Source organism: Leucopleurus acutus, assembly GCF_964270905.1.
Source record: "Leucopleurus acutus genome assembly, chromosome: 9".
Taxonomy (NCBI): Eukaryota; Metazoa; Chordata; class Mammalia; order Artiodactyla; family Delphinidae; genus Leucopleurus; species Leucopleurus acutus.
The window spans coordinates 103,334,408-103,359,910 of record NC_139144.1 but is presented as its reverse complement, the minus strand read 5'-3'; the positions used below and the strand labels follow the sequence as shown (position 1 = coordinate 103,359,910).

Sequence of the window (25,503 nt, the reverse complement as noted above, 5' to 3'; positions counted from 1 at the left end):
TCTGCCTCTGTCATCACATGGCCTTCTCCTCTGTGTGTGTGTGTGTGTGTGTGTGTGTGTGTGTGTGTGTGTGTGTGTCAGTGTGTGTGTGTGTCTGTGTCTTCTCCTCTTATAAGGACACTACACATAGAGTTAAGAGCCCGAACTACTCCAGTATAATCTCAGCTTGATTCCATCTGCAAAGACCTTATTTCCAAATAAGGTCACATTCATAGGTACCGGAGGTTAAGACTTTAACATATCTCTCTGGGAGTGGGGAGACGCCATTCAGCTCATAACAATGATCTTATGGTGTAATCAGCTAGGTGTGAGTGAGAAAGGCCCCCAGGATTGTACCAGCCCTGTTGAAGTGGACGGCCTGTCACCCTGGCAGAGTCCTGTCCCCAGCCTCCTTGCAGTTCCTTGGTCACCGATCCCCACCCGCTTCCTCCTGGTTCCTGTCTATCTGAGTCTTCACTCTGCAAGCCTCCTTCCTTCCCCAAGCCGCCCCCGGCATGCATCTTCATGGTGATTCTCACTGCTGCACACTCACGGTGACCATCTTCACGTGGCACATTTTGACAATAACAGCGTGTCTCCTCTGGTCCCCAGTGTATGTTGTCAGGTGACGTCTGCAACCCTGACCTTTGTCTCTGCTGAATACTTCATGAACTTCCTTATGTCTCCTCTCGAGTAATATGGGTTCCCCTCCGCGTGCTCTTGGCACCATGCTCTGTAGGGGAGGAGGGGAGATCCAATGGTCTTGGACTCAGTGGCAGAAAATAGCCTCCGAAGTGTGTGTGTAAGAAGTCTTTCACCCCGACAGCTTCTGAACTGTCGGAGCGGTCCCTTCACAGCAAGGCGGCTCTGCCCGCGACTCAAGTCGGATGACGAGGGGATTTCTGGGCACAGCTGATTCTAAGGGATTAGAAGTCATTGTCTACTAGCTTGTCCCCAGTATTCAGAATTTGATCTTTTATATTCCTGCCATTTGAGATTTTTGGCCCTTGTAGATGGAAGCCCCTTTCCCTGTGTCAGCCAGATTTCTAACGGCCCTGTGTGGTTTCCTCCTCAACTTCAGGCCTCTCTTCCTCTCCATCAACACCCACCCAAGTGGTCAAGCAGCACACGTTTCCTCTCGAATCCTATAAGCATGAGCCTGAGCGACTGGAAAATCGCATCTATGCCTCCTCTTCCCCTCCGGACACAGGCCAGAGGTTCTGCCCGTCCTCCTTCCAGAGTTCAGCCAGGCCTCCGTCAGCATCGCCAACACACCATTCTCCCTCCAAATCTGTAAGTCTGGGCCTTCTCCTGGGGGCCGGGCCGCCAGCTACGGGAGGGAGGGCAGAGTCTGTACACAGCTGAAACTAAAGCTGTGCGCTCCTGTGACATTTTTGGTACATTTTATCATGAATCACAAACTGAGAAAAAAATGGCGAGGGCACAGTAGGCAAACGGAAACCAAATGAATGGTAACATCTGGAACATGATCAGAAAAAGCTTTTTGCTCTCTTAGCTTCTTCTTTTTTTTTTTTTTTTTTTTTTTGCGGTACGCGGGCCTCTCACTGCTGTGGCCTCTCCCGTTGCGGAGCACAGGCTCCGGATGTGCAGGCTCAGCGGCCATGGCTCACGGGCCCAGCCACTCCGCGGCATGTGGGATCTTCCCGGACCGGGGCACGAACCCGCGTCCCCTGCGTCGGCAGGCGGACTCTCAACCACTGCGCCACCAGGGAAGCCCTCTTAGCTTCTTTTTAAAAATCAGTCATTAAAAGCTTTCTTTGAATTTATCTTGATTGGGTTACTAAAGTAAAAAGTCATAGGCAAAGCCAAAAAATGGTTTCTTGTAGAAATTTTATTCTAGATTTTAAAGATTTAGTCTGACATCATTTGACTTGGGAAGCATCCTTGGAAAGGTGAACCTTTCAAAGCAGAGTGGGATGGTGAAACAGGTGTCTTTGCATCCTTCGGAGGATTGGGACTCGTGGGTATGGATGGAAGAAGCTGGCTTAGCACCAGCGCTTAAACACTCTGCATTTCAACACCATGGGCCCTACGTGTGGGGACCATCATCACCGCCCCCTAGTTCGTGTTGGCTACCACAGACCCTCAACATCATTCCTGTGCCCAGCAAGGACACGAGGACCGTATCGGTAGAGTCTATCCAGATGGATGTAACTATTTTATTCAGCTGTGGTGTTAGCTTCCTGCGGCTGCCGTAACAAAGGGGCACAGACTGGGGGGCTTAAAACAACAGGAGGCTATTCTCTCACGGTTCTGGGGGCTGGAAGGGGGCAATCAAGGTTTCGGCAGGACCACGTTCCCTCTGCAATCTCTGCGGGGGGGAGGATATTTCCTGGCCTCTCCCAGCTTCCTGTAGCCCCAGGATTTTCTTGGATTGGGGCAACGTCACTCCACCTCCATCTTCACGTGGCTGTCTTCCCTCTGTCTCTGTTTGTGTCCAGTTTTAAACTCTTATGAGAACACCAGTCGTGTTGGATGAGGGCCCAACCTAACTCAGTACGACCGCTTCTTGATGACCTCTGCAAAGACCTGATGTCCAAATAAGGTCACATTCACAGGTATCAGTGGTCAGGACCTCAGCGTAGCTTTTTGGGGGACACCATCCAACCATAACAGTTGCTACCTTTGGGGAGAAAGAAGATGTGTTTGTCATGCAGAGAACCTACTGTGACTCTTCTCCTTGTTCGTCTGATGATTATTTTATTAGGTGTAAGCTTAGCAGAGTATTGTTTTAAGTGCTGAGGAATAAAATGCAAGGTGTTGTCTCTGCCCTCTAGGGCTTACAGTCTTACTGGGAACAGAATAGCACTCAGATGAAACAGTTAAATAAAAGCGGAAAGTAGGTTGGGTGGGCATCTGGAGTGAAACAAATAGTCCACACTGCAGGGGATGGGAAAGGGAAAATACTGTGGTCTGATAAGGGCCAGGAAGCCTTGGGAGATTGTAGGGTATAAATAAGGGGAGAGGGGAGGGGAGGGCCTCCTGGAAAAGAAAATTAGCCATGGCTTGGGGTGGGAAGGAGTGTGACGCGTCGCATAGGGTAGGAGCTGGGGGCGGGGGGCTGTCTCTGGGAGGTGGGCATCTGGCAGAGATTGGGAACCAGAGGGCCGCTCACTAGAGACGTGGAGAGGTGCAGGCCTTGGCCGCTTACAGCTAAGGGTCCAGGAGGAAGGTCATCCATGTTCTTGGGTATGAATGAGAAAAGATCTAGAGGTTTCTGTTCTCCCGGGCATTTAGCAAAGAGACTTGGTCATAGAGATAATAGAACAAATATATCCAAGAAAGGAATGATGCGGCAACCCAAAGATGATCACAGGCAGGAAGCCACTACTCCCCTCGGGCTGGAGGGACGTGTTGGGAGCCCATCCAATGGGAGGTGGAACCAGTGTGTCTGCCTGGAAGGAGCTGGAACCGCAGAGGAGAAGCAGCCACTGGCCAGAGATGCCATGCGAGGCAGAGGGGTAGAAAGTCTGGCGTCTCCACTGCTTCCTGCCTTCCACCTTGTGCCAAACCTGCTGAGAGGCCAGTGGGCCAGGAGGTCTGGGACAGAAACCCTGGGGGAGGAGGGAGGAGACAGGAGGAGGGAGCCAAGAGGGAAGCGACTGGTCGAGAGGCATCAAGTCTCAAAATGTTGGCTTCTTCTCATGGACCAGGGATAACTGACAGGTTAGCCCCGTGTAAGAAGAGACACTGCATGAACGAGGAGACGGCCATTTCGACGTTAGATCATTTGAAGTGATGGTACGGATGCAGACACAGGGTTTTTCTGTGATTGCAGAAGTTCTGTGCTCGGGACAGCCTCTCCCAGTTTAAGTGAGAGAGAATCCAGAGGGGGCTCTAGGTCTGCCTGCTGTGCCCTGCCCCCACCCCGATTGTGACTAGAAAGTGATATTCTTAACTGTTCATACTGCACAACTACGAAGCTCTTGGTGAAAGCCAGCGAGCCTGGGCCCTTCCAGGCTTTCTGAGGCGGTTCTGGGGCCAGGGAGGAGGGGTCAGCGGTGGGCACGGACCCTGTGCCCTGGTCAGAGCCTGCGATTCCACAAACAGACTGGGGGAACTGATAGCACCGTGAAGTTTCAACAACGTGCAGATGTCATGGATGGATAAACATGATGGAAACATACAATGGAATATTACTCAGCCTTGAAAAGGAAAGGAAATCCTGACGGACGCTACAATGTGGATGAACCTTGAGGACGTTATGCTAAGTGAAATACACCAGTCTTAAAAGGACCGATGTCGTATGATTCCACTTATAGGAGGTCCCTAGAGCCGTCAGGTTCATAGAGACAGAAAGCAAAATGGTGGTCACCAGGGTCTGGATGGGGAGAAATGGGGAGTCAGTGTTTAATGGGGACAGAGTTTCAGTTTGGGAAGATGAAAAAAGTTCTGAAGGTGATGGTGGCGATGGTCGCACAACCGTACTTGATGCCACTGAACTGTACTCTTAAAAATGGTTAAAATGATGAATTTTATGTTAAGTATATTTTACCACAGTTTTTTTTCATGATTTAGGAGGCCACAGTTAGTTGGACTCCATATACCTTATTGTTCATGATCATTTTACAAAGTTCACCTTGTACAGTCTATTAAGAGGTGCTTCTAGGCAATTTGGTAAAATAAGTGACAAGGGGATGGTAGCTGTCTATTTTAGAAACTATATTCAAAATTCATTTTAAGACCCGTTTAGCAGCACATATGTACAAAACAATTAATGCACTTAGTTTTACCTATATATAGGTTATAAATACAATTTTAGGAAACCCTACACATCTGTATATAGCAGTTAATGATAGTAAATCTCTATAGTCTCAAAATATATCATTATGCCCATTATACCTTCACATAATACATATTTGATTATTCTAATATACTATTAATGCTGATTGAGCAATCCTTTAATTATTATGAATTAGAGACACTTTCGGTTGTATCCTTTCACCACATTTTTGTTAATGATCCAGTCAACACTGCAATGTTTATATAGTTTGAGCTTCAGAAAATCACAATCAAATCAGAATCAAAATCAAATCAGAGGGCTTCCCTGGTGGCGCAGTGGTTGAGAGTCCGCCTGCCGATGCAGGGGACACGCGTTCGTGCCCCGGTCCGGGAGGATCCCACATGCCGCGGAACGGCTGGGCCCGTGAGCCATGGCCGCTGAGCCTGCGCGTCCGGAGCCTGTGCTCCGCAATGGGAGAGGCCGCAGCAGTGAGAGGCCTGCGTACCGCAAAAAAAAAAAAAAAAAAAAAAAAAATCAAATCAGAAAATCAAAACCAAAACACTTATGTTTTGAAATGATCTGTTTCAAAATTGGAAGACAGTGTTCCCACTGGCTACAGACATTAGACAGGGGCCTTCATCAAGTGTAAGTTTTATCACACAAGGCCTCCAGGAGCTTCTTCGGCATGTTGGTCACAGCCTCTGCAGCTGTAGTTTGGCCCAGGTCTCTGCTTTCAGCAGCCCTTGGCAGCAGGGCTGGTGATGGATTCAAGTTCATTTAAGTGTTTCTTTCTAATTGGATTATGTTGACTGGTCCTTATGTGCTAAGTTCCTTAGGAGTTTAGCTGATTTCATGCATTCCATTACTGGCATAATCTTTATAGAGGAATGTGAGCTGCTTAAAGACGTCTATCAGCCTGAAAATATTTAGATATAATTCATCTCTGCCTTTTGGAATAAAAAGATGCTCTCTGTAAACATTGACTTTTATAAAAGCGGATCACTTTTATAAAATCACTTTTATAATCACTTTTATAAACTTTGTTCCCATGAATTTTATTCTAAAATTGGAAAGGGGATGAGGGTGATGAATTAGTCTTTAGTAGACAGCACTCATTTTATCATTTATTTACTCAGCAAATATTTATGAAGCAACCGCTGGGTGCCAGACACTGTGCTCGGAAAGGCTGATGGGATGACAAGTACGTAAGCGGCTCTTATGAGGCAGGGACAGTGTTCATTTTGTTCGCCATTTATTAACAGCACATTATGCAGGGGAGGGGTTCGGTAAATAGCTGAGGACTCACTGAACAAAGGAAGGAGCTCCTGTCTATTGGGGGGCCACAAACAGGGAAATAGTCGTAATAGAATATTCGATAGAGCCTGTGTAGTTCTCATGGGAGAAAATCTCCAGTCCAGTGTGAGCACAAACGCCAGGCCCAGGGCTTCCCGGGTGGTGCAGAGGTTAGGGATCTGCCTGCCAACGCAGGGGACACGGGTTCGAGCCCCGATCCGGGAAGATCCCACACGCCGCGGAGCAACTAAGCCCGTGCGCCACAACTACCGAGCCTGCTCTCTAGAGCCTGCGAGCCACGACTACTGAGCCTGCATGCCACAGCTACTGAGCCCATGCGCCACAACTACTGAGCCTGCACTCTAGGGCCCATGAGCCACAACTACTGAGCCTGCGCTCTGGAGCCCACGAGCCACAACTACTGAGCCCGCATGCCACGACTACTAAAGCCCGCACACCTGGAGCCTGTGCTCCGCAACAGGAGAAGCCACTGCAATGAGAAGCCCACGCAGCGCAATGAAGAGCAGCCCCTGCTCACTGCATCTAGAGAAAGCCCGCACGCAGCAACGAAGACCCAGCACAGCCAAAAATTAACTAATTAATTAATTTAAAAAAGAAACAATCCCAGAGGAAGGAAGTGGACATTTTTTGCAGCAGCAGCAGAGAGCAATAATCAGCTCTGCATTTTAGGACGGTCCCTCTGGTGGGGTGTGGAAATTAGATTGGATTTGGGTACAGCAGGGGCTCAGATGAGATGCAGTGTGAAACGATCTGGGCCTGGTGGCAGCTGACAGTGGAAAGAAGGGGGCTGGTGTTAAAACGTAGAGAGCTGTTTAAGACGTCGGCTTGAAAGGAGCTGGGGATGTAGTCATTGATTGGTTGAGGGCAGGAAGGAGAAGAATCAAGGACGATTCCAAAGGTTTTGCCTTGGGAAACTGGGTGGGTGGTAGTTGCACTTGCTGGGATAGGGAACAGAGGAGAAGGAGAAGCAGGCTGTGTGTGTGCGCATGTGTGTATGTGAGCACATGGGGGTGTGTATAAGTGGACACACGTGTGTGTTGGCTGGTGACGGTACAGCAGGTGCCCGTGGGATAATTAAGTGGAGGTGTCCAAAGGGCAACTGGATTTGTGAGTCTGGAGCTAAAAATTAAGATTTTAATTAATTTGTTTGTTTGTTTATATTTATTTTTTTGACCGCACCACGCAGCTTGCAGCATCTCAGTTCCCCAACCAGGGATTGAACCCGGGCCACGGCAGTGAAAGCCTGGAATCCTAACCACTAGGCCACCAGGGAACTCCCCTGGAAATTAAGATTTTTAAATCATCAGAATGTAGAAGGTAATTTATGCCATGATAGTAGATGAAATATTGTTGAGAAGAAAGCCAGAAGAACGTGGGCATTTGAAGGACAAACAAAGGATGGGGATTCTGAACTGCCTGGAAAATAGGCAGAAAACCAGGCAAACACGGTATCACAGAAGCACAAGAACTGTATTTCGTTGTGTTTCACGCATTTGGAGGGCGTGGTCAGTGACGTTCCTGGCCATGGACCGTAAGGACTGAGGTCATCGGTAGCCTTGGCAGGAATACTGTCAAGGGCACGGTCAAGAGCAGAAGCCGTGTGATGTGGGGTGAATGATTAAGAGGTGAAGATGTGGAGGTCTCTAGTGTAGATGACTCTTTCCAGAATCCTGACTTGAGGGGGAAGAGATGGGGCTGTAGCTGGAAGAATGGAGGTGATGCTTTGTTCCCATAAGGATTTAAACACTGACAGGGAACGAGTTAGTAGGAAGGGAGCAGTTAAAGATAGAAGGGGGAAGGCAAGCATTGCGTCTGGGCTTGTAAAGGAAACGGGTGGGTTTCCTTAGGAGGCGGGAGCACACGGCGAGCGTATTTGCCTGGAACCAATGGAAGAATCCTCTTCCGTGGGGTCGAAAACTTGATGTAAAGGTATTCAAACGATCGGTCCTGATCCCATTTCCTTTCTACAGCAGTCACGCCCGTCTCCCCCTCATTTTCTTCTAGTAATTTCACTCTTGACCTGTGTCCTCAATCAGAGTACCTAGAAGCAGGGGCTGAGACGGGGTTTCAGATGCAAGTTTATTTATTAGGAGTGCTCTCAGAAGAACGCTCTCAGGACCAAGGGAAGGGGAGGAACAAAGCAAAGGTGTGGTGTCACATGAGGTTTAGCCTCAGCCTGTTAACAGGGCAGCTCTGGAGTGTAAACTGCACCAGAATTCGCTCTGCCTCGAGGCAAGGAAACTGGGCTTTTTTTTTTTTTTTTTAATTTATTTTTGGCTGCATTCGGTCTTTGTTGCTGAGCCCGTACTTTCTCTAGTTGCGGTGAGCGGGGCTACTCTTCGTTGCGGTGCACAGGCTTCTCATTGCGGTGGCATCTCTTGCTGCAGAGCACGGGCTCTAGGCGCGTGGGCTTCAGTAGTTGTGGCTCGCAGGCTCTAGAGCTCAGGCTCAGTAGTTGTGGCATATAGGCTCAGTAGTTGTGGCACGTGGGCTCTAGAGCACAGGCTCAGTAGTTGTGGCACACGGACTTAGTTGCTCCGCGGCATGTGGGATCTTCCCGGACCAGGGCTCGAACCCGTGTTCCCCGTATTAGCAGGCGGATTCTTAACCTCTGCGCCACCAGGGAAGCCCCCGAAACTGGGCTTTTGTGTCTTCATATGGCGGCGCCCTTAGCTATGGGATGCCCAGGATGAGGGAGATGTACCTGCAGCTGGGATGGGGCCTGTCACCCAAGGACTGTCCTATAAGGAGGTTGCATGTTTGGGCCATTAGCAGCAGCCCCTGTAGCAACTTGGTGTCCCCAAAACTAGTCACAGGGAACCTAAGACACCTGTTGCAGCGTGGAGTCTCCATTCTCCTCTTCTCTTGCCAGCTTGATTCCTGTAACCAACAGGGGTAGGTACTGTATCCGTTTTTCTCTTGCTGAATAACAAACCTCCCCCCAGTTCAGGACAACAACCTTTTATTTAACTCTCCCTTCTGTGGGTCAGCAGTTTGGGTTGGGCATTCTTCTTGGCTCAGCTGTGCTAACTCACACATCTGTGGTCACTTAGCAGGTCACTTGGGGACTGGCTGGACCAGAGTGGCCTCAGCCAGAACAGCTTGTCTCTGTTCCATGTGCTCTCCTCCTGCAACCGGCCAGCCTGGACGTGTTCTCATGACCGTGACGGGGCTCCACGAGACAGGGTGCCCCATACCAGGCTTCTTGAGGCTGGGCTCAGAACTGCCCCTCTGTAGCTCCTCCATCCTGGGTAGAATCTGTGTCCTCTCCCCTTGGATCTGGGTTGGGCTTATGACTTGCTTTGGCCCACAGAACGAAATGGAAGCGACAGTCACATTGCAGAGGGCATGGACGCAGGGAGATGGGGAGGATGCGGGCCAGTTTTGAAATCTACCTCCTGTCTTATCACTTGATTCCAGCAGCTGGGTCTGCAGTTGAACGCACAATGTGCTCGAGTCTAGAGGCTCATTTATCTATATTTAAGGAGTCTAATTTAGACGGCTAACCTCTCCGAGAGTAACTTCCTGTTAAGCAGACTGCTGCAGTTTGTGTTCCCCAATCAGTAGAGAATCTAAGGTAGATATTAGTGTGCAGGATGTTTATTAGGAAGTGCTCTTAGGATCAACACCTGTGGGAGGAGGGAAGGAGGGAAGAAGGACAGAGGGAGAAGTTGCGGTGTGGTGCAGTCTCAACGAAGTCCTCTGCAGACCACAGGGAGCTCCTCAGAGCGGCCCCAAGTTGGGCCAAAGGAGCCAGACCTTTATACCATCATCACCAGTCATTAGATGACAGCTGTCCTAGAAGGGACTTGACCCTGGGCAAGGCAGCTCTCTTCAGCCAAGGGCCATCCTAGCTGATAGTTGAGGGTCACCAACTGGCAGATTCCCAACAGCTGGAGGAAAATCCTTCATTGTTGAAAGGGGATCAGAGTAGTACAGGTGACCCTTGAACACCACAGGTTTGAACTGCATGGGTACACTTCTAGGCAGAGTTTTGTCAACAGTAAATACTGCAGTACTGCACAGTCTGAGGTCAGCTGAATCCTTGGATACATGACCACAGATATAGAGGAACCATGTATATGTACAGCTGACTTAAGTTACACTGGGTTTTCCACTGTGTGAAAGGTCAGCACCCCTAACCCTCACATTGTTAAGGGTCAACTGTACATCACAGCCTCTGATACATGGACTTATTCTCTATTCTTCCAATTTATGATACCAAGATTCTGGTGGGTGAAAATAAGGGCTATCATATTTCTCCTTATGACATAGTTAATATGTAATTGAACTGAAGAAAAAGGTTCAGGATGGTTGGTTGGGACTGAATGAAAAAGGTTTCATTAGGCCCAGGGGGAGAGGAACTAAAGCCCCAAGCCAACAACCAGCACCAGCATCCCAGCGGTAGGAGTGAGCCACCACGGAAGTGGATCATCCAGCCCCAGTCAAGCCTTCAGATGAGACCACAGCCCCAGCCCAAACCCGACTAGACACCTGGCAAGAGATCCTGCACCAGGACCACCCGCCAAGCTGCTCATGAACCACTGATCCACAGAAACCATTAAGACAGAATGTATTAGTCCACTGGGGCTGCCATAACAAAATATCACAGACTGGGTGACTTAAACAACAGAAATTTATTTCTCACAGTTCTGGGGGCCAGAAGTCCGAGATCAAGGTGTTGACAGGTTTGGTTTCTCCTGAGGGCTCTCTCCTTGGGTGCAGATGACCATCATCTCTCTGTGTTCTCACCTGCCCTTTCCTCCAAGCACACACATCCCTGGTGTCTCTTCCTCCTCTTACAAAGACACCAGTTCTATTGGATTAGGACCCCACCCTTGTGACTTCATTTGACCTTAATTACTTCTTTCACTTTTTTTTTTTCATTTTTGGCCACGTTGGGTCTGCGTTGCTGTGCAAGGGCTTTCTCTAGTTGTGGCAGATGGGGGCTACTCTTCATTGTGGAGCACAGGCTCTAGGCATGTGGGCTCAGTAGTTGTGGTTCATGGGCTCTAGAGCGCAGGCTCAGTAGTTGTGGCGCACAGGCTTAGTTGCTCCATGGCATGTGGGATCTTCCCAGACCAGGGCTCGAACCTGTGTCCCCTGCATTGGCAGGCAGATTCTTAACCACTGCACCACCAGGGAAGTCCCCTTAATTACTTCTTTAAAGGTCCTATCTCCAAATACAATCCCATTGAGGGTTAGGGCTTCAACATATGAATTTGGGGGGCTGGAGGGAAACAATTCAGTCCATAACAGATAATAAAGTATTAATTGTTGTCTTAAGCCCCTGAGCTTTGGGGTGATCTGCTGTGTATCAAAAGATAACTGATACTTGTTTGATCCCGTAGGTGGGGAAGCAACAATTCAGTGGAGTCAAGAATAGATAATAAACTCAGGAACTTTGGGTTCTTTTAAAAAACTGACCATCTTGTCCCTGAATCAATCTCTAAGATCCCTAGTTTTCCTAGTATGAAAATTTGGAAAGAAATCAGTAACCAATTTTCAAGATTGCTATTTGGAATAATTAGCCCCTTTTTTAAGATGGAAAAGCCCTTTTTAAAAATATTTATTTATTTATTTGGTAGCGCTAGGTCTTAGTTGCGGCTCGCGGGCTCCTTCATTGCGGCATGTGAGCTCCTTAGTTGTGGCTCCAGGGCTCCTTAGTTGCGGCACACAGCCTCCTTAGTTGTGGCATGCAAACTCTTAGTTATAGCATGCATGTGGGATCTAGTTCCCTGACCAGGGATCAAACCCAGGGCCCCTGCCTTGGGAGTGTGGAGTCTTATCCACTGCGCCACCAGGCAAATCCCAGAAAAGCCCTTTAAACATCTAAAAATATTTCAAATCACTTGACATTAAGAAGTAGTTAAAAATTTTCTGTGCACTATTTTGTTTTATATTTCTGTCTACCATTTAAAATATCAGGTTATATAACCTAATAAGGTCTTGACGTTAAGAGTATCTGCCCAGAAATGGCAGACTAGCAGTTTCATCATCTGTTACTCACGACAGATTAGATACTTTAAAAATAGTTTGAAAAAAATTCACATTGTATCAAGGAGTAGGAACTACAGAGAGAAATGATTCAAGATGGGACTGGTTATCATGAGAGCTGGAACTCAGACAAGTGCTGCCTGTGTGTTGGAGAGGCTGGCGGAGAATGTATATTCTGCTAGCTGTCCAGAAGAGGTATTAGCACTAGCATTCCTCCTGTGTTCCTGCAGTGTTGGTGTCCTGACTTCATGAGCGGAAAGAAGGCGGAGCCCAAGTAAGAGAGATGTACTTGGCTGGGAGCTTGGCCCGTTTTCTGGGCAGTGGTCTGGGTCTGTGGGATACTCCTTTACTCTGCTCCCCAGGGTAGCTGAGCTCCAAGGAGAGGATGTTGGGTCTTTTTACCTCAACATTTTTTTAACGCTTGATAAATGCCCTGCTTCTGTCACCTCCCCAGGGACCCAAGAAGGAACTCATTCCTTCAACAGTTATTTCCCAAGACCCTATCGTTTGCCTGGCACTGAGTACTCAAAGGTGGCTGAGATGATTCCTGCCCTCAAGAGTCTCCCAGCAAGAAGTAAGTCCCGCAGAATCAGGACCCTGAGCTAAAGCATTGGAGGAGCACCTCCCACCTCTTCCCTCATGGGTCACAACCTAACAGATGGGGGGTCACTTTCGAAAGACTCACAGATCCCACGGCCGTGCCCTTGGCAGGGTTGTGATCACGGAGATACAAGTGTGGGGTAAAAAAATGTGAATCTCCAGCGGTGGATTATTTTGCTGTCTTGGATGGTGGCGTTAAATCTGCCATCACGACAGTGGCCACCTTAGGGTTCATCTTGAAATTCCCCCCCTGGAGGAGCAACCCCGCCTTCGCCCGGCAGAAGCAATGGTTAAAATGTTGGTGTCGCGCAGAGTTGGGAGGTGCGCCGGAGCTAATAGCGAGGATATACGAATAGTATCTCTCCCAGGAGGCAGAATCCATCACGATCACCTGTTTCTCTCGCTTGGGCTGGTGTGAAGGACGCCACCTAAATAAGTAACAGGCCAAACGTATCTCTGCTGAAAAAAGTGTCTCAGTCATCACCGAGTTCTCTAAGCTAGGGGCAGAAGCCACCTTGCAGAGGGTGGCTGAGTGGGTGTGAGATGACAGAGGATGGACAGAGAACGTGGACAACTTTATCAAGAAGTTTGGCCTGAAGACGAGCTGTGAGCAGGGGCTGTAGCTGGAGGGGATTCCAGAAGGGCATTTCTTTTGAAGACGTGTGTGTCTTACGCATGTGCATATGCTGGCGAAAGGAGTTACAAGTTCCTGAACCTTTGAGGCCTCTCTCCCCGTGCCTCTGTTTGAAAGGAAGATATAGTGTTTACTACACAGGATAGTGATAAGGATCAAATGAAATAATCTGTGTAAAGTTACCCAAGGGCTCCTGAGCTAGGCTTGAACTGAATTGAATTGAATTGAATTGAACCAAGGCAGTTGGGTTCCAAAACCCATGCTCTTGCTCTGGTTTTTCGCTACCTCTTGAGACGTCCCAGACTCTCAGCCTATCCATCGCACACTGACTCAGCATCTTAGCCCGTATCCCTGATTCAGGGCTTTGCACACTCTGGCCCATGGGCCAAACCTGGCCCATTGTTTTTGTCATTAAAGTTTTATTAATATGTGGCCGCAATTATTCATTTATACGTGTTCTTTAGCTGCTTTCATGCTACAACAGCAGACGTGAGTAGTTGCAGCAGAGACTGGGTGGCCTTCAAAGCCTAAAATATTTACTACCTGACCTTTTTTCAGAAAAAAAAAAATAATAATGCCAGCTTCTGACTAATCTGTCCCTTTACTACCTCCCAATTAGTTGCTAAGACATCCTGTGCAAAGTGGCAGAATGAGACTAGTCCTCAAAAAGGCAAGAAACAGGCTGTAGAGCTTTGCCCCCACCAAGTGCGTGGGGCACATCCCACTGGGGAGGGCAAGTGGGTTAGTCACTAGTCCCCCCCGCAAGAGGCCCAGGAATCAGAACGGCCGAAAAGATGGCAAGCTGGCCAATAGGCCTATAGAGCTAGGACTGAAGGATTTGCATTCTCCTCCCCCTCAGAGTGTTATAACGGGATGCAGTCTGCTTTTGGACTGGACTGGGGACATTTGGAATAATAGGAGTTTAGGTGGAAGGGCCCCGTTCTTCCCCTTAATCTCCTTGAGTTAGGAATGGATGCACATTTGATGCAGGCAGCACAGAGGAGCGTCGTAAACTTCACTGGCTACCGTGGCAGTGGTTTTCAGAGGCGTGCGTTGGTCGACTTGCATTTTAATAGAAGGATGCCTCCAGCGATGAGCTGGAGGTTGAACTTCACGGAGGGAAGATAAGCAAGCCAACCAGGAAGTCGTACAATAATCCAGTGAGAGATGACAGAGCACTGAATTATGGCCACAGGAGTGGAGATTTGGAGGAAGGGATCAATTATAAAAGAATCTGAGGCAGAATAGGCTGGCCTCAGTGATGCCCGGATAAGTGGCATGTGGAAGGAGGGGTCTAGGGTGACTCTCCAGTTTCTGGCATGAAAGGATGGATGACCTTGTCATCAAATTAGGAAGGGGAAGTAGATCTGGGGATGAAAGACAAGTTCTATTTGGGGCACACTTTGATTCTTTTGGGACATCAAATAGAGGTATCAAGAGCCTGGATATATAGTCCGGAGTAGAGAAGCAGAGGTTAGAAAAATGATCTTCTTTGTGCCTTTCATTTACCATTTATTAAATCAGAGACATCAAGACTCTGAACACCTTTACCTGTATAACTGCTGGCGCCGGGAAGAAAACATAGTTTCATCTTATAAGGGACACTTTACTAACAGGGTGGTATGAAAATGCATTTTAGGGGCTGAACATTCAAGAGTGGAAAAATTACTGTACCTGATCATGCATTCAAGATGGGCTTGTCTTGATTTGCATTTAGATGGGAATTCCTTTAGCTCGGAACCAGGATTGTCCCCTAACTCGCAGCCCTTAGAAAAGCATTAACTTTAGCTGGTGAAGTATCGTGGGTACAACAGTGACACAGCCATAACACCAGTACTAATAGTGTTCCCTTAATGACTCAGTAGAAATTAGCTGCTGGAGTGGTGGAAAAGTTTAGATGCTTTCCTTGGCATCTCTCTGAGAATGGAGTGCCTGCCCTGTTAATGAATGACGCCCCAATTCTGCAGCAGAGCTGGAGTAAACCTGTTTCAAGGGGGTGTGTGTTGTAACATTTTTTCCACTATGTTTCTTTTTTTTTTTTTTTTTTTTTTGGCCTCCCTGGGTGCACTGCATGTGGGATCTCAGTTCCCCGACCAGGGATGGAACCCGCGCCCCCTGCAGTGGAAGCGCGGAGTCTTAACCACTGGATCACCAGGGAAATCCCTCCACTAGTTTTGAGGCTTAGCGTGGAACCCTAAACCAAGGTTATTTTGAGTCCTGAGTAAGACTGACATCTGCTCATCCTGAGCGTGATTAAAGCAGATGTATATTTTATTCAGAAAAAGGGAAATTGAAGCAAGTAGTTCAGTAAAAAGCCCTCTAAGGCAGGGCTCCCCAGCCCCCGGTACTGCTCCGAGGCCTGTTAGGAACGGGGCGGCACTGCAGGAGGTGAGCAGCTGGCGACTGGATGAAGCTTCATCTGCAGCTTCCCATCGCTCGCTCGCATCACCGCCTGAACCACCGCCCCTCCCCCACCCCATCCCTGGAAAAATTGTCTTCCATGAAACCGGTCCCTGGTACCAAAAATGTTGGGGACCACTGCTCTAAGGAACTACAGGGAGGAGATTCTACTATGATTTCTACGGCTCTGCCAATGTTTCCCTCTCTACACACTGTCTCAAAAGCAAATTAAAAGTCCCTTGCTTATAATGTGTTCACTCACAAATTGGTGAGGCTATTCAGTGATCCTGGTTTAGCCTGATTAAGCCATTCCACTTACTTTCTTTGCCTTTAATTTTAAAAATTAGATGCATCTGGAGAAGTATTTCATGCTCTCTCAAAAATAGCATTCCTCTAAGATGAAAAGTTCTGGAGGTCGGTTGCACAACAATGTAAATGTACTTGACACTACGAACTGTGCGCTCAAAAATGGTTATGAAGGGAAATTTTATGTGAGGTGTCATTTGCTACAATTAGGATAATTTAAAAAAAATCATTCCTCTAATGATATAAAGAGAAGCGTAAAGAGGAGAATAAAAACTTCCTGTAGTTCTACCACTTTGAGACGGTTAAATTGTGGGGTCGCGTTCTTTGCTTGGCCTTTGTTGTTCCTTTATACACAGATATAGAAATAGACATATCAGAAACGTAGACAATGGAATAAACTGTTTAGCAACTTAGGTTTTCACTTAATATTATAACCAGGCCCCTGTCTTCAATTTATGTATTTTGGTTGTCAGGAGAATGTCATTTTTAAGTCTCCTGTTCATAAAACTTGGTGGTTACACAGCATTAACTAACTTTATACTATTCAAACTATAAAGCACACTGCCAGGTCTAATACGGTAAACAGCAAATATCACGTAGAGCCTGGAGCATGTGTATAACATACCAAAGCCGTTGGATAGAGACCATGTTGATATTTGGATACGAAATAGTGCAATTTCGATAGATATACTCACTAACGATCAGATTCTTTTAAGACACTGAGTAGACGCCGTGCTTTGGTACCTGGAGGTCAGAAGGGTTTTCGGCTTTTGCCTGCCCACGACTCAGCTGCCAGTTTGAGGGGTCAGGTGAGCCGGGCGGTGAAAGGAACACGTCTTACCTTAAGGTCTGTCCTCGTTCCTGGACTTGAATCTGACCTTCCACTTTCATTTTGTCTGGCAATTAAGACTGGTTTGGGGGGTCGCCAGATACCAATTCATGTGCACACCCATGCTTCATGACACTCGAATTGGGTCATAATATCAATACGGTTTATTCTTTTCCAGGATGTAAGAATGAATTGCAGAAATAATTTCCCACTAGCTGTGTTTGATGTGTTGGAACATAGCGAGTGGAAAATATCTACTTAATTCATTCAGGATTTTTCCTAGGATGCCCCCCACGAGGCTGTATGCAGCACTTCATGCTGAAATAATCAAAGAAATGATCTTCAACATAGAGGCCTGGTCTTAGTGGTTCAAGACCCCGTCTCCTTCCTGCTGTCAGGACACGGTTCCACAGATGGGGCTGTGTTTTCACTCCGCCTGTCCACTTGCTCGATCTTACAAACAGGCGATTAAAGAAAAAGTCTGTTTCCCACTCGGCGTAAACTGTAGACCGCATTCACCGTGTTCATTCGGTTTGTAAACACCTAGTCAGTGTCCACGCAAGGACCCCTATGTTAAGGTATCTGTGTGACGTGAGAGGAAAGCCTTAAAGTCAGCATAGATACTCGACCATTGCCTTTTTATAAGGTGGTAAAAGCAAATATAATAAAGGCTTTTAGAGCCAGCGGCTCCAGGCATGTAGCATGTCAGCAGCATTTAGCTCGCTGGCCTGACTTAAATGGAAGGGCGTACACATCACGCCCTCTCCTGAACAAAGCAAAGCCATTTTTAATTTATTTTTCTGAGAATCAGAGAGAAGGCAGAGACAGCACTAGAGCTGGGAGTATATTGCCTGGATAAAATAAACAGACAGTAAAAGAAGGTCTATTCAAAACAAAATTAGAGATAAAGAGACTGCTTTAAAAAAAAAAACCCACCAAGACCAACGCGAGAAGATCAAGTTGTATTTACAAATATACTTGGTTGAGGGCTTCCCTGGTGGCGCAGTGCTTGAGAGTCCGCCTGCAGATGCAGGGGACATGGGTTCGTGCCCCGGTCCGGGAAGATCCCACATGCCGCGGAGCGGCTGGGCCCGTGAGCCATGGCCGCTGAGCCTGCGCGTCCGGAGCCTGTGCTCCGCAACGGGAGAGGCCACAACAGTGAGAGGCCTGTGTACCACAAACAAACAAACAAACAAACAAATATACTTGGTTGAGCGCATAGAATAAGGTCAAATTTTATTTCCATTCAAACAGCGCCATAACAGGTTGGTTTGGACCCTGGGTGATTGCTGGGTCACCAAATCCCTTCACCACTTAAAGAGTCAAGCGGGGCCTTTATGCAGCTCATTATGGAACCAGAAACTCTATAACCGTTCATTCTATTGCACTCTCTTCCCCTCCAGTCTTGTTGAATTAAATTCTGAATTGACTTAGAAGGTTAGCAGCAGTTATTAGGAGAGTCAGTGCCTTATTTCCAGCTTGGTCCTTTGATACAAAAGGGCAGCTGTTGAAATAATATAAACCAGCTCCTTATTTGTCTACACCAGAAAGGACTTTGATGGAATGATTATAACACACACTGTTTTAGATGCTTAGCGATGCTAGCTGTAGGTTAGTTAAAAAGCATCTTATCACATGTTCCTCATTGACTCTGTCCAAGATACTGGCATTCGTTCACTCAGATCCTTATAAGTGGATCTGATCCTTCAAAGATTTATGCTTAGCTAAATATATTGTTGGACTAAAGATACTTGCATATGAAATGAGCTTTTTTTCTCACTGTCATGCAGCATATTTTGTAGTATCCTCTGTTTTAAACTTCTGGTTATTTCTAATTTTTCTTGGTTCATCAGACAACGTATTTATATTTCTCTGTGGTCATGATAAACAATGATGTACTTATAATTTTTTAAACTTAACCACAAAAATGAAGCACAATATAGCACTACTAAGATTTTAAGTTTAGCCTGAGTTTTCAGTCATGATAGTTTATTCACTGAAAAAAATCCCAGGGTTTAAAAGGCGCATTATCCTTGGCATATTGCCGTTAACCAGATTTATAAAGTTCGGTTTGTCTGTCAGACCGTTTTTATAAAGTTGGGTTTATGTGTCTGAGCGTATCACAGAGAACCGGCAGGCTGTATTTTCATCACATTTGGGTAGTATGTTTGAGATGGTCTGACTTGAAGTACAGGCTGTTCGGGGATGTGATAATTTTTTGAGCTCTTGCTAAATGCTGGTATAGGTGCTTTATGTGTAGTTAACTCACGTGTTCCTTACGACCCTATAAGGCGGGTACAGTTGTGATCCCCATTTTACAGATGAGCACACTGAGGCACAGACAGCTTCATGGTTGTGGGACCCATGCAGTCACACATTCTGGGTTTAATGCCCTGTTGTTGTCATAGTCGAAATTCTTAATTATTGAGCCAGGGGCCCCTTGCTTTTCTTTGGGGCCGGGCCTGGCAAACAGTGTAGCCAGTGCTGGAGTTTTTTTTTAAAGATTTTTTTTTTTTCTGATGTGGACCTTTTTTAAAATTTTATTTATTTATTTATTTATTTATTTTGTTTGCGGTACGCGGGCCTCTCACCACTGTGGCCTCTCCTAACGTGGAGCACAGGCTCCGGACGCGCAGGCCCAGCGGCCATGGCTCACAGGCCCAGCCGCTCCGCGGCATGCGGGATCTTCCCGGACCGTGGCACGAACCCGTATCCCCTGCATCGGCAGGCGGACTCTCAACCACTGCGCCACCAGGGAAGCCCTGACGTGGACCATTTTTAAAGTCTTCATTGAATTTGTTACAATATTGCTTCTGCTTTATGTTTTGGTTTTTTGGCCTGGAGGCATGTGGGAAATTAGCTCCCTGACCAGGGAATGAACCTGCACCCCCTGCTTTGGAAGACGAAGTGTTAACCACTGGATCGCCAGGGAAGTCCCAATGCTGGAGTTTAAAACCATGTTCTAGTGCGAGAGCCAAGCTTAGGCCCTGGTGGCCTGCTCCAGGATGTACACTCCTGGCCCTTGCTAGCCCGCCTCTCAGAGTAGGTTCTGGTCCAGGAGATGTAGGTTTCTTCTCCGAGCCAGTCTGCGCACACGCAGTTCGCTGTGGAGCGTGAGGGCGCAGCTGTGGGGAGTGATGACTTACGGACGCTGACGCCTCCCAGGAGGAATCAGCTGGTGTCTCGTGGGTTATTTTAAAGAGGAAAATGGAAAGAACGGTGCCTGACAGCGTCCTCGTGGGTCTGATTCCTCCCAGTGGCAGGGCAAGGCTGCCCAGAGACGGGGCCCTCTAACTCCTCGGATTTTGAGCCCTTTACGAGTATATAACTATTGCTGTTCTTTTCTGAAGAATGCAAAGGAAACAACACATAAGGAGAAAAATAAAGTATAATTACCTGTTCACGTATTTCCTGAGTAATACCTATAATTTGGGCAACTCCCCTGAGGTTAAATGTGGGAAGATTTCCTTTTCAAGAGTGAATTCAACAGCAGTGACACAGCCCGAGCTTCTCTGACACCCCACACCCCACCTGTCTCAATTCTCTGTCTCTGCCACTGTCCCAGACGTCAGACAGAGGACGGGAAAAGTTTGGGAAAAAGCCATAAGGCACAGCGAGCCGCCCTTCACAGTATAGATGCCGGGAGCAAATTTCTCTTTGTTCAGCTCTAGATCGTTGTTCTGTTTGTAAACCTAAGATCCTGCATGCGTCCGCATGTCCTCGGTGTCAGTCATGTTTAAGCCGCCCTGTCCTCCTGGCCGCTCCCAAGCCTGTGTCACCTCGTCTGCAAAGAGCCTTCACCAGCAACCAGAAAGCAGGCACCATAATACTTTGACGAGTTGCTGATAAAGGTTAGGGAAGGAAGGAGGGGGAGAAAAGGTCTGAGCTGCTGGGGATAATGAAGCTTTAAAAAAAAAAAATCATAAATCATTGTTTAAAAATATAAATAAAAATCTTTGAACACTATTTAGGACCACTGGAGGAGAGCAGTACTAAACAAAACTTAATTTTCAAGTTGTATTCTTTTGAGGAGAGCTATAAACAGAAGAGAATACTAAGACTAACCCCCTAAGCCACCGCGGCACTAAAAAGGTGTTGGCAAAGGTCTTCGATAAGTTAAGCTCATAACTTCCGGAAGCGTTTGAATGCTATGTACAGCCACACTGTGTGGCTTTTGTGATCCTGTCCACTTCCCTTTATTGGCTTTCTTTTGCTTCCGTAAAGCCTTCACTGCTGTATTGAAAGGCTTCTTCTGATGAATCCTTCTAGTTTTAATTATTGCTCTTCTTGAAAAACTCACCTTCAACTGAAACATGGGCTTGGGGACTCTGGCTTGAAGACACAGGGACCTCTGAAGGCAAGGGTGTGAGTTTGTTTGAGATTTACCATACAGACACCCCAGATTCTCGCCCTCATGAGACGATAAGTCTGCTTTCTGAATACCTGCACAGGGGGTACGGGTTCTGAAAACAGAGATTAAGTAAAGGCCTATATACAGACTGATGAGCACCCCACCCCAAGTCCCCGTTGCCCTGCTTTGCTCCCAGAATGTTGGCGCCGGGCTGTCCCCATGACCACCCACCCAAGTAGGAAAATGGACTTGTCTTGAGAGGAAAGACCTGCAGAAATGGCAACTTTGGCTTGCCACTTGTATTTCACTACAGTGAAGCCCATCGGTCAATGGTTCCCATCCACGCATACAGACCCCTCGACCTAGCTCTTGAGGGCATCCCAATTAAACATGCATCCAAGGAAAACCACGCATTTGAGGAAACCCTGTGTTGTGAAAGACAGAGACAAAAGCAAACAGAAAAAAAGAAATTTGGAGGAAGCAATTCAAGGGAGTAAAAGAAACTACAGCCATGAAACAAGAGCAGGGTGCTATAAAAAAAAAAAGGGAGGGGGGGAGTATTCCATGACCAAGAATTCTAGGAAACTAAAAATATGCAAATAGATTTGCATAGATATTCATCCATACCTGCACTGGAAGGTAAAGTTGAGCACATCTCCCAGAAAGTTGACAAAAGACAAGCATTAAAATTTATTTTAAAAAGAAAGAAAGAAAATGAGAGCATCCGTCCAGGAGGTTCACCCTCTAAATGCTAGGAACCCAGAGGCGAAGAACCGGGGAGACAGGATGAGAATCAGAAGAGAAAAGGGTCCTCGCCCGTGAGTGAAGGGCCTGAGTTTCCAGACTAATGCCCAGTACAAAGTTCACCAAAACAAAAAGAAAGGAAAAAACAGGGAAAAGAAAAGAAGACCTACACCAAGACACAGCATCATGAAATTTCAAAAAACGACAAGGATAAAGACAGGATCTTAAAAGCTTCCAGAGAGGAGGTGCAAGCAAAGTTTACTTTAAAAACCAAGAATCGTGAGTCAGAACGGCTTCAGACTTCAGAACAACAGAAGCTAGCAGGCAATGAGGTGCTGCTTTCAAAACGGAGGGGAAATGATTGCAAAATTAGTAATTTGGCAGGACATCAAATTGAAAGCCATTATCAGACATGCAAGTTCCCCCAAAATTACCTCCCCATGTACTTTTTCCTCAGAGAGATACTGGAGCATCTGGTCCTTCATGATATGGGTGTAAATTAAGACCCAGGCGTCAGGAAAGATGCCAAGGCTAATGGGGAAGGGAAGTAGCCATGGGACCACCGTGTGGAGGGTCCAGATTTTGACTGGAACCTGGAGAGCCTGGGAAGATGTCTCAAAGAAAAGAACAAAACCCACAGATCAGGTGATGTGTCTGATCATACTGGTAGCCCGAAGTTACGCAGCTTTGTCATATTGGTAGGTGGGAGTAATTAAATTATGCATGTTCTGCTAATTATCATTTTATAAGGACCATTTTAATCCTGTTTTCAGACTGAACGTGTTTCAAGCTATATTAGTCAACACTGAAATAGCTAAAAATGCCTTGCTCTTTAAACTATATATACGTCGAAAAGCATTTAGGCAAAAACCTCTTTTTTTTTTTAACAAGCAAACTTCATGGCAGTTTTCTAACACTGAAACAATCGATGCGTGAATGACATGACTGGGATAAATAGTACAGGACTTCTTGGTTTATAAAAGGTAATATAAATGTGGAGTTTGGGGGGTTTTTTAATTGAAGTACAGTTGATTTACTATAGTATGTTAGTTTCAGTTCTACAGCATTGTGATTCAGTACTTTTAGGGTTTATACTCCATTAAAAGTTGTTACAAGATGACAGGTATAATTTCCTGTGCTGTACAATATATTCTTCTTGCTTATCCATTTTATACATAGTAGTTTGTATCTCTTAATCCCCTGCACCTAGCCCGCCCCTCTCCCCTTCCCTCTCCCCACCGGTAACCACTGGTTTGTTTGCCATATCTGTGAGTTTGTTTCTGTTTTGCTATATACATTCATTTGTATTATTTTTCGATTCCATAAAGATGTGATATCGTACACTATTTGTCTTTCTCTGACTTATTTCACTAAGCATAATACTCTCCAGGTCCATCCATGTTGCTGCAAATGGCAGAATTTCATTATTTTTATGGCTGAGTAGTATTCCATTGCATATATGTGTGTGTGTGTGTGTGTGTGTGTGTGTGTGTGTGTGTGTGTGTGTATACACACATACATATATACGCACCACATCTTTATCCATTTGTCTGTTGATGGACGCTTAGGTTGCTTCCATATCTGGGCTATTGTAAATAGTCCTGCTATAAACATTGGGGTGCATGTATCTTTTCAAATTAGTGTTTTCATTTTTGGATTGTAGCTGTGGTGGGTTCTATGATGATTGTTAGATTTTCTCTTGTAACAATTGAAGTGTGTTTCTCAGTAAAAATGGAAAGAAATGCCTACCCAAACGATCCAAGGTCATTAAAGCCAGAGGAGCGGGTGAAGGGGCTCCTTTAACTCGTACTAGACTGTGAGTTGTCTCTGAGCTTTGGGCTTTGCTCCCGTGCAGTTCAGCAGTTTTCAACCCTGTTGGTCTCAGGACCCTTTTATGCTCATGACTCTTGAGGACCCCAAGGGCTTGTATTTTGTGGTTTTCATCTATGGATATTTACCATATTAAAAATTAAGACTGAGCAAATTTTAGTTTTGAATTGATCTAAAAAGATCAATAGTAAACTCATTACATAGTATCATAAATATATTTTTAATCAAAAAATAGTGAGAAGAGTGTCATTGCTTTACATTATTGCAAATCTTTTTAATGTCTGGGTTAAAAGACAGTGGGATTCTCACAGCTGCTTCTGCATTCGTTCTATTACCATATGTCGTTTTGGTTGAAGTGCATGAAGAAAATCCAGCCTCTCACAGATGCACAGTTGGAAAAGGGAGGAGAGTTTTAATAGCCCCTTCAGGAAATTGTGGGTAGTCTTCTTGACAAGCAGTATTTTCTTAAAGGTTAGTTGCAACGTGGAATGTGAAACCATATTAATGAATTTTCATAGTCTATTTAATAGAGTTTATTCTATTACATGAAAACCCACTGTTCTGTCTTGCACTTGAAGTGGGTCTTTAACCCATGCATGATTTTGTAACATCCTGCATTGGTCATCTGGAAAATGTCAGGTCAATGATTTATGCAGATCGTCCAAATGTTGGCACACGTCATTCCACAATATCCAAAAAGCTAAATTGCATTTATTAATAACACTACCATCTCCCCTGGAGAAGTCTCTAAGTATTGAGAAGCTGTCACACTCATTGTGGCAGATACAGCTTCTCCAAAATGCTAATTTTAACTCGAAAACTCAAATTTTATCATTGGCAACAAGTCCGGTCAGTTGTTTTCCTTGAAGTGACAGATCCACTTCGTTCAGTTTGGAAAAAACATCTGCCAGATACCCAAGTCTGAGCAACCACAGTTTTTTAGTTTTTCAACGTTCTATTTGAAAAGGCAGCTCAGTCCCACAAGTGCCTTTGCTCAAGAATACTGTCATAAGTTGGCATGCAAACAGAAGTATTTTATGTGTACTTCTTGTTTCAATCACACAGGATATTAAAAAGACATGTACTCAAGGGTTGAGATTTAATAAAATGAATACATTTTGCTGCGCCATCAAAGACACTCTTAGGTGAAGCTGGCTTTTGTCCCAGGAGCAGAAGTTTGGTTGAGTCTGCCACTGCCTTGATGTGGGCTCAGATGCTGGGGTCTCCCCGTGTGCCGACAGTACGGGGTACAGGCAGCAGTGGCTGAAAATCAGACGATGCCCTAGTGTTACTATGAAATGGTTTGATCTTGTAGGCTCCCTGAAAAGGTGGCCAGGACCCTCGGGAGTCCTCTGACCACACTTTGAGACTGTTGTAAGGCTCTGCTATAATCCACAGATCCTTAGGAATGCTAAGGTTATGACCTAAGGTTATGAATCCTAAGGTTATGACCATAACCTCATCCCCTCTTCTGGTCGCAATTTCAACACACAAACCATCCCCTAGAGGGAAAGTTTTCTTAACCACCCACTTCCCAGCAGGAAAATAATAAACCATTACCACTTTTCTTTTAAATTTTTGATATTTGGGGAAAAAAGTAGAAATACCAAGTCGTCATTATTTTTTTCCACTCCCGCGTGTGTGCGTGTGCGCGCACACGTGTGCGTGTGCGCGTTTGTGATTTTCCTCCCAGATATGCAGATCTACATACCTGAATATACCTTTAAAAATCACCACCAACATGTCAAGGCAGTTTGGCATAGACTAATACCATT

At 46.2% G+C, this 25,503-nt stretch overlaps 1 protein-coding gene across 2 annotated transcripts in view; it reads left to right on the top strand.

Annotated features, from left to right (window-relative positions):
* The window catches only part of PRKAG2 (protein kinase AMP-activated non-catalytic subunit gamma 2), a 276,646-nt gene that overhangs the window by 171,674 nt on the left and 79,469 nt on the right, over nucleotides 1-25,503 (top strand). For both annotated transcript variants that reach the window (XM_082846715.1, XM_082846714.1), the window contains exon 4: nucleotides 1,061-1,272. In XM_082846715.1, the coding sequence (XP_082702841.1) occupies nucleotides 1,061-1,272 (212 nt within the window). The remainder of the gene's footprint in view (nucleotides 1-1,060; nucleotides 1,273-25,503) is intronic.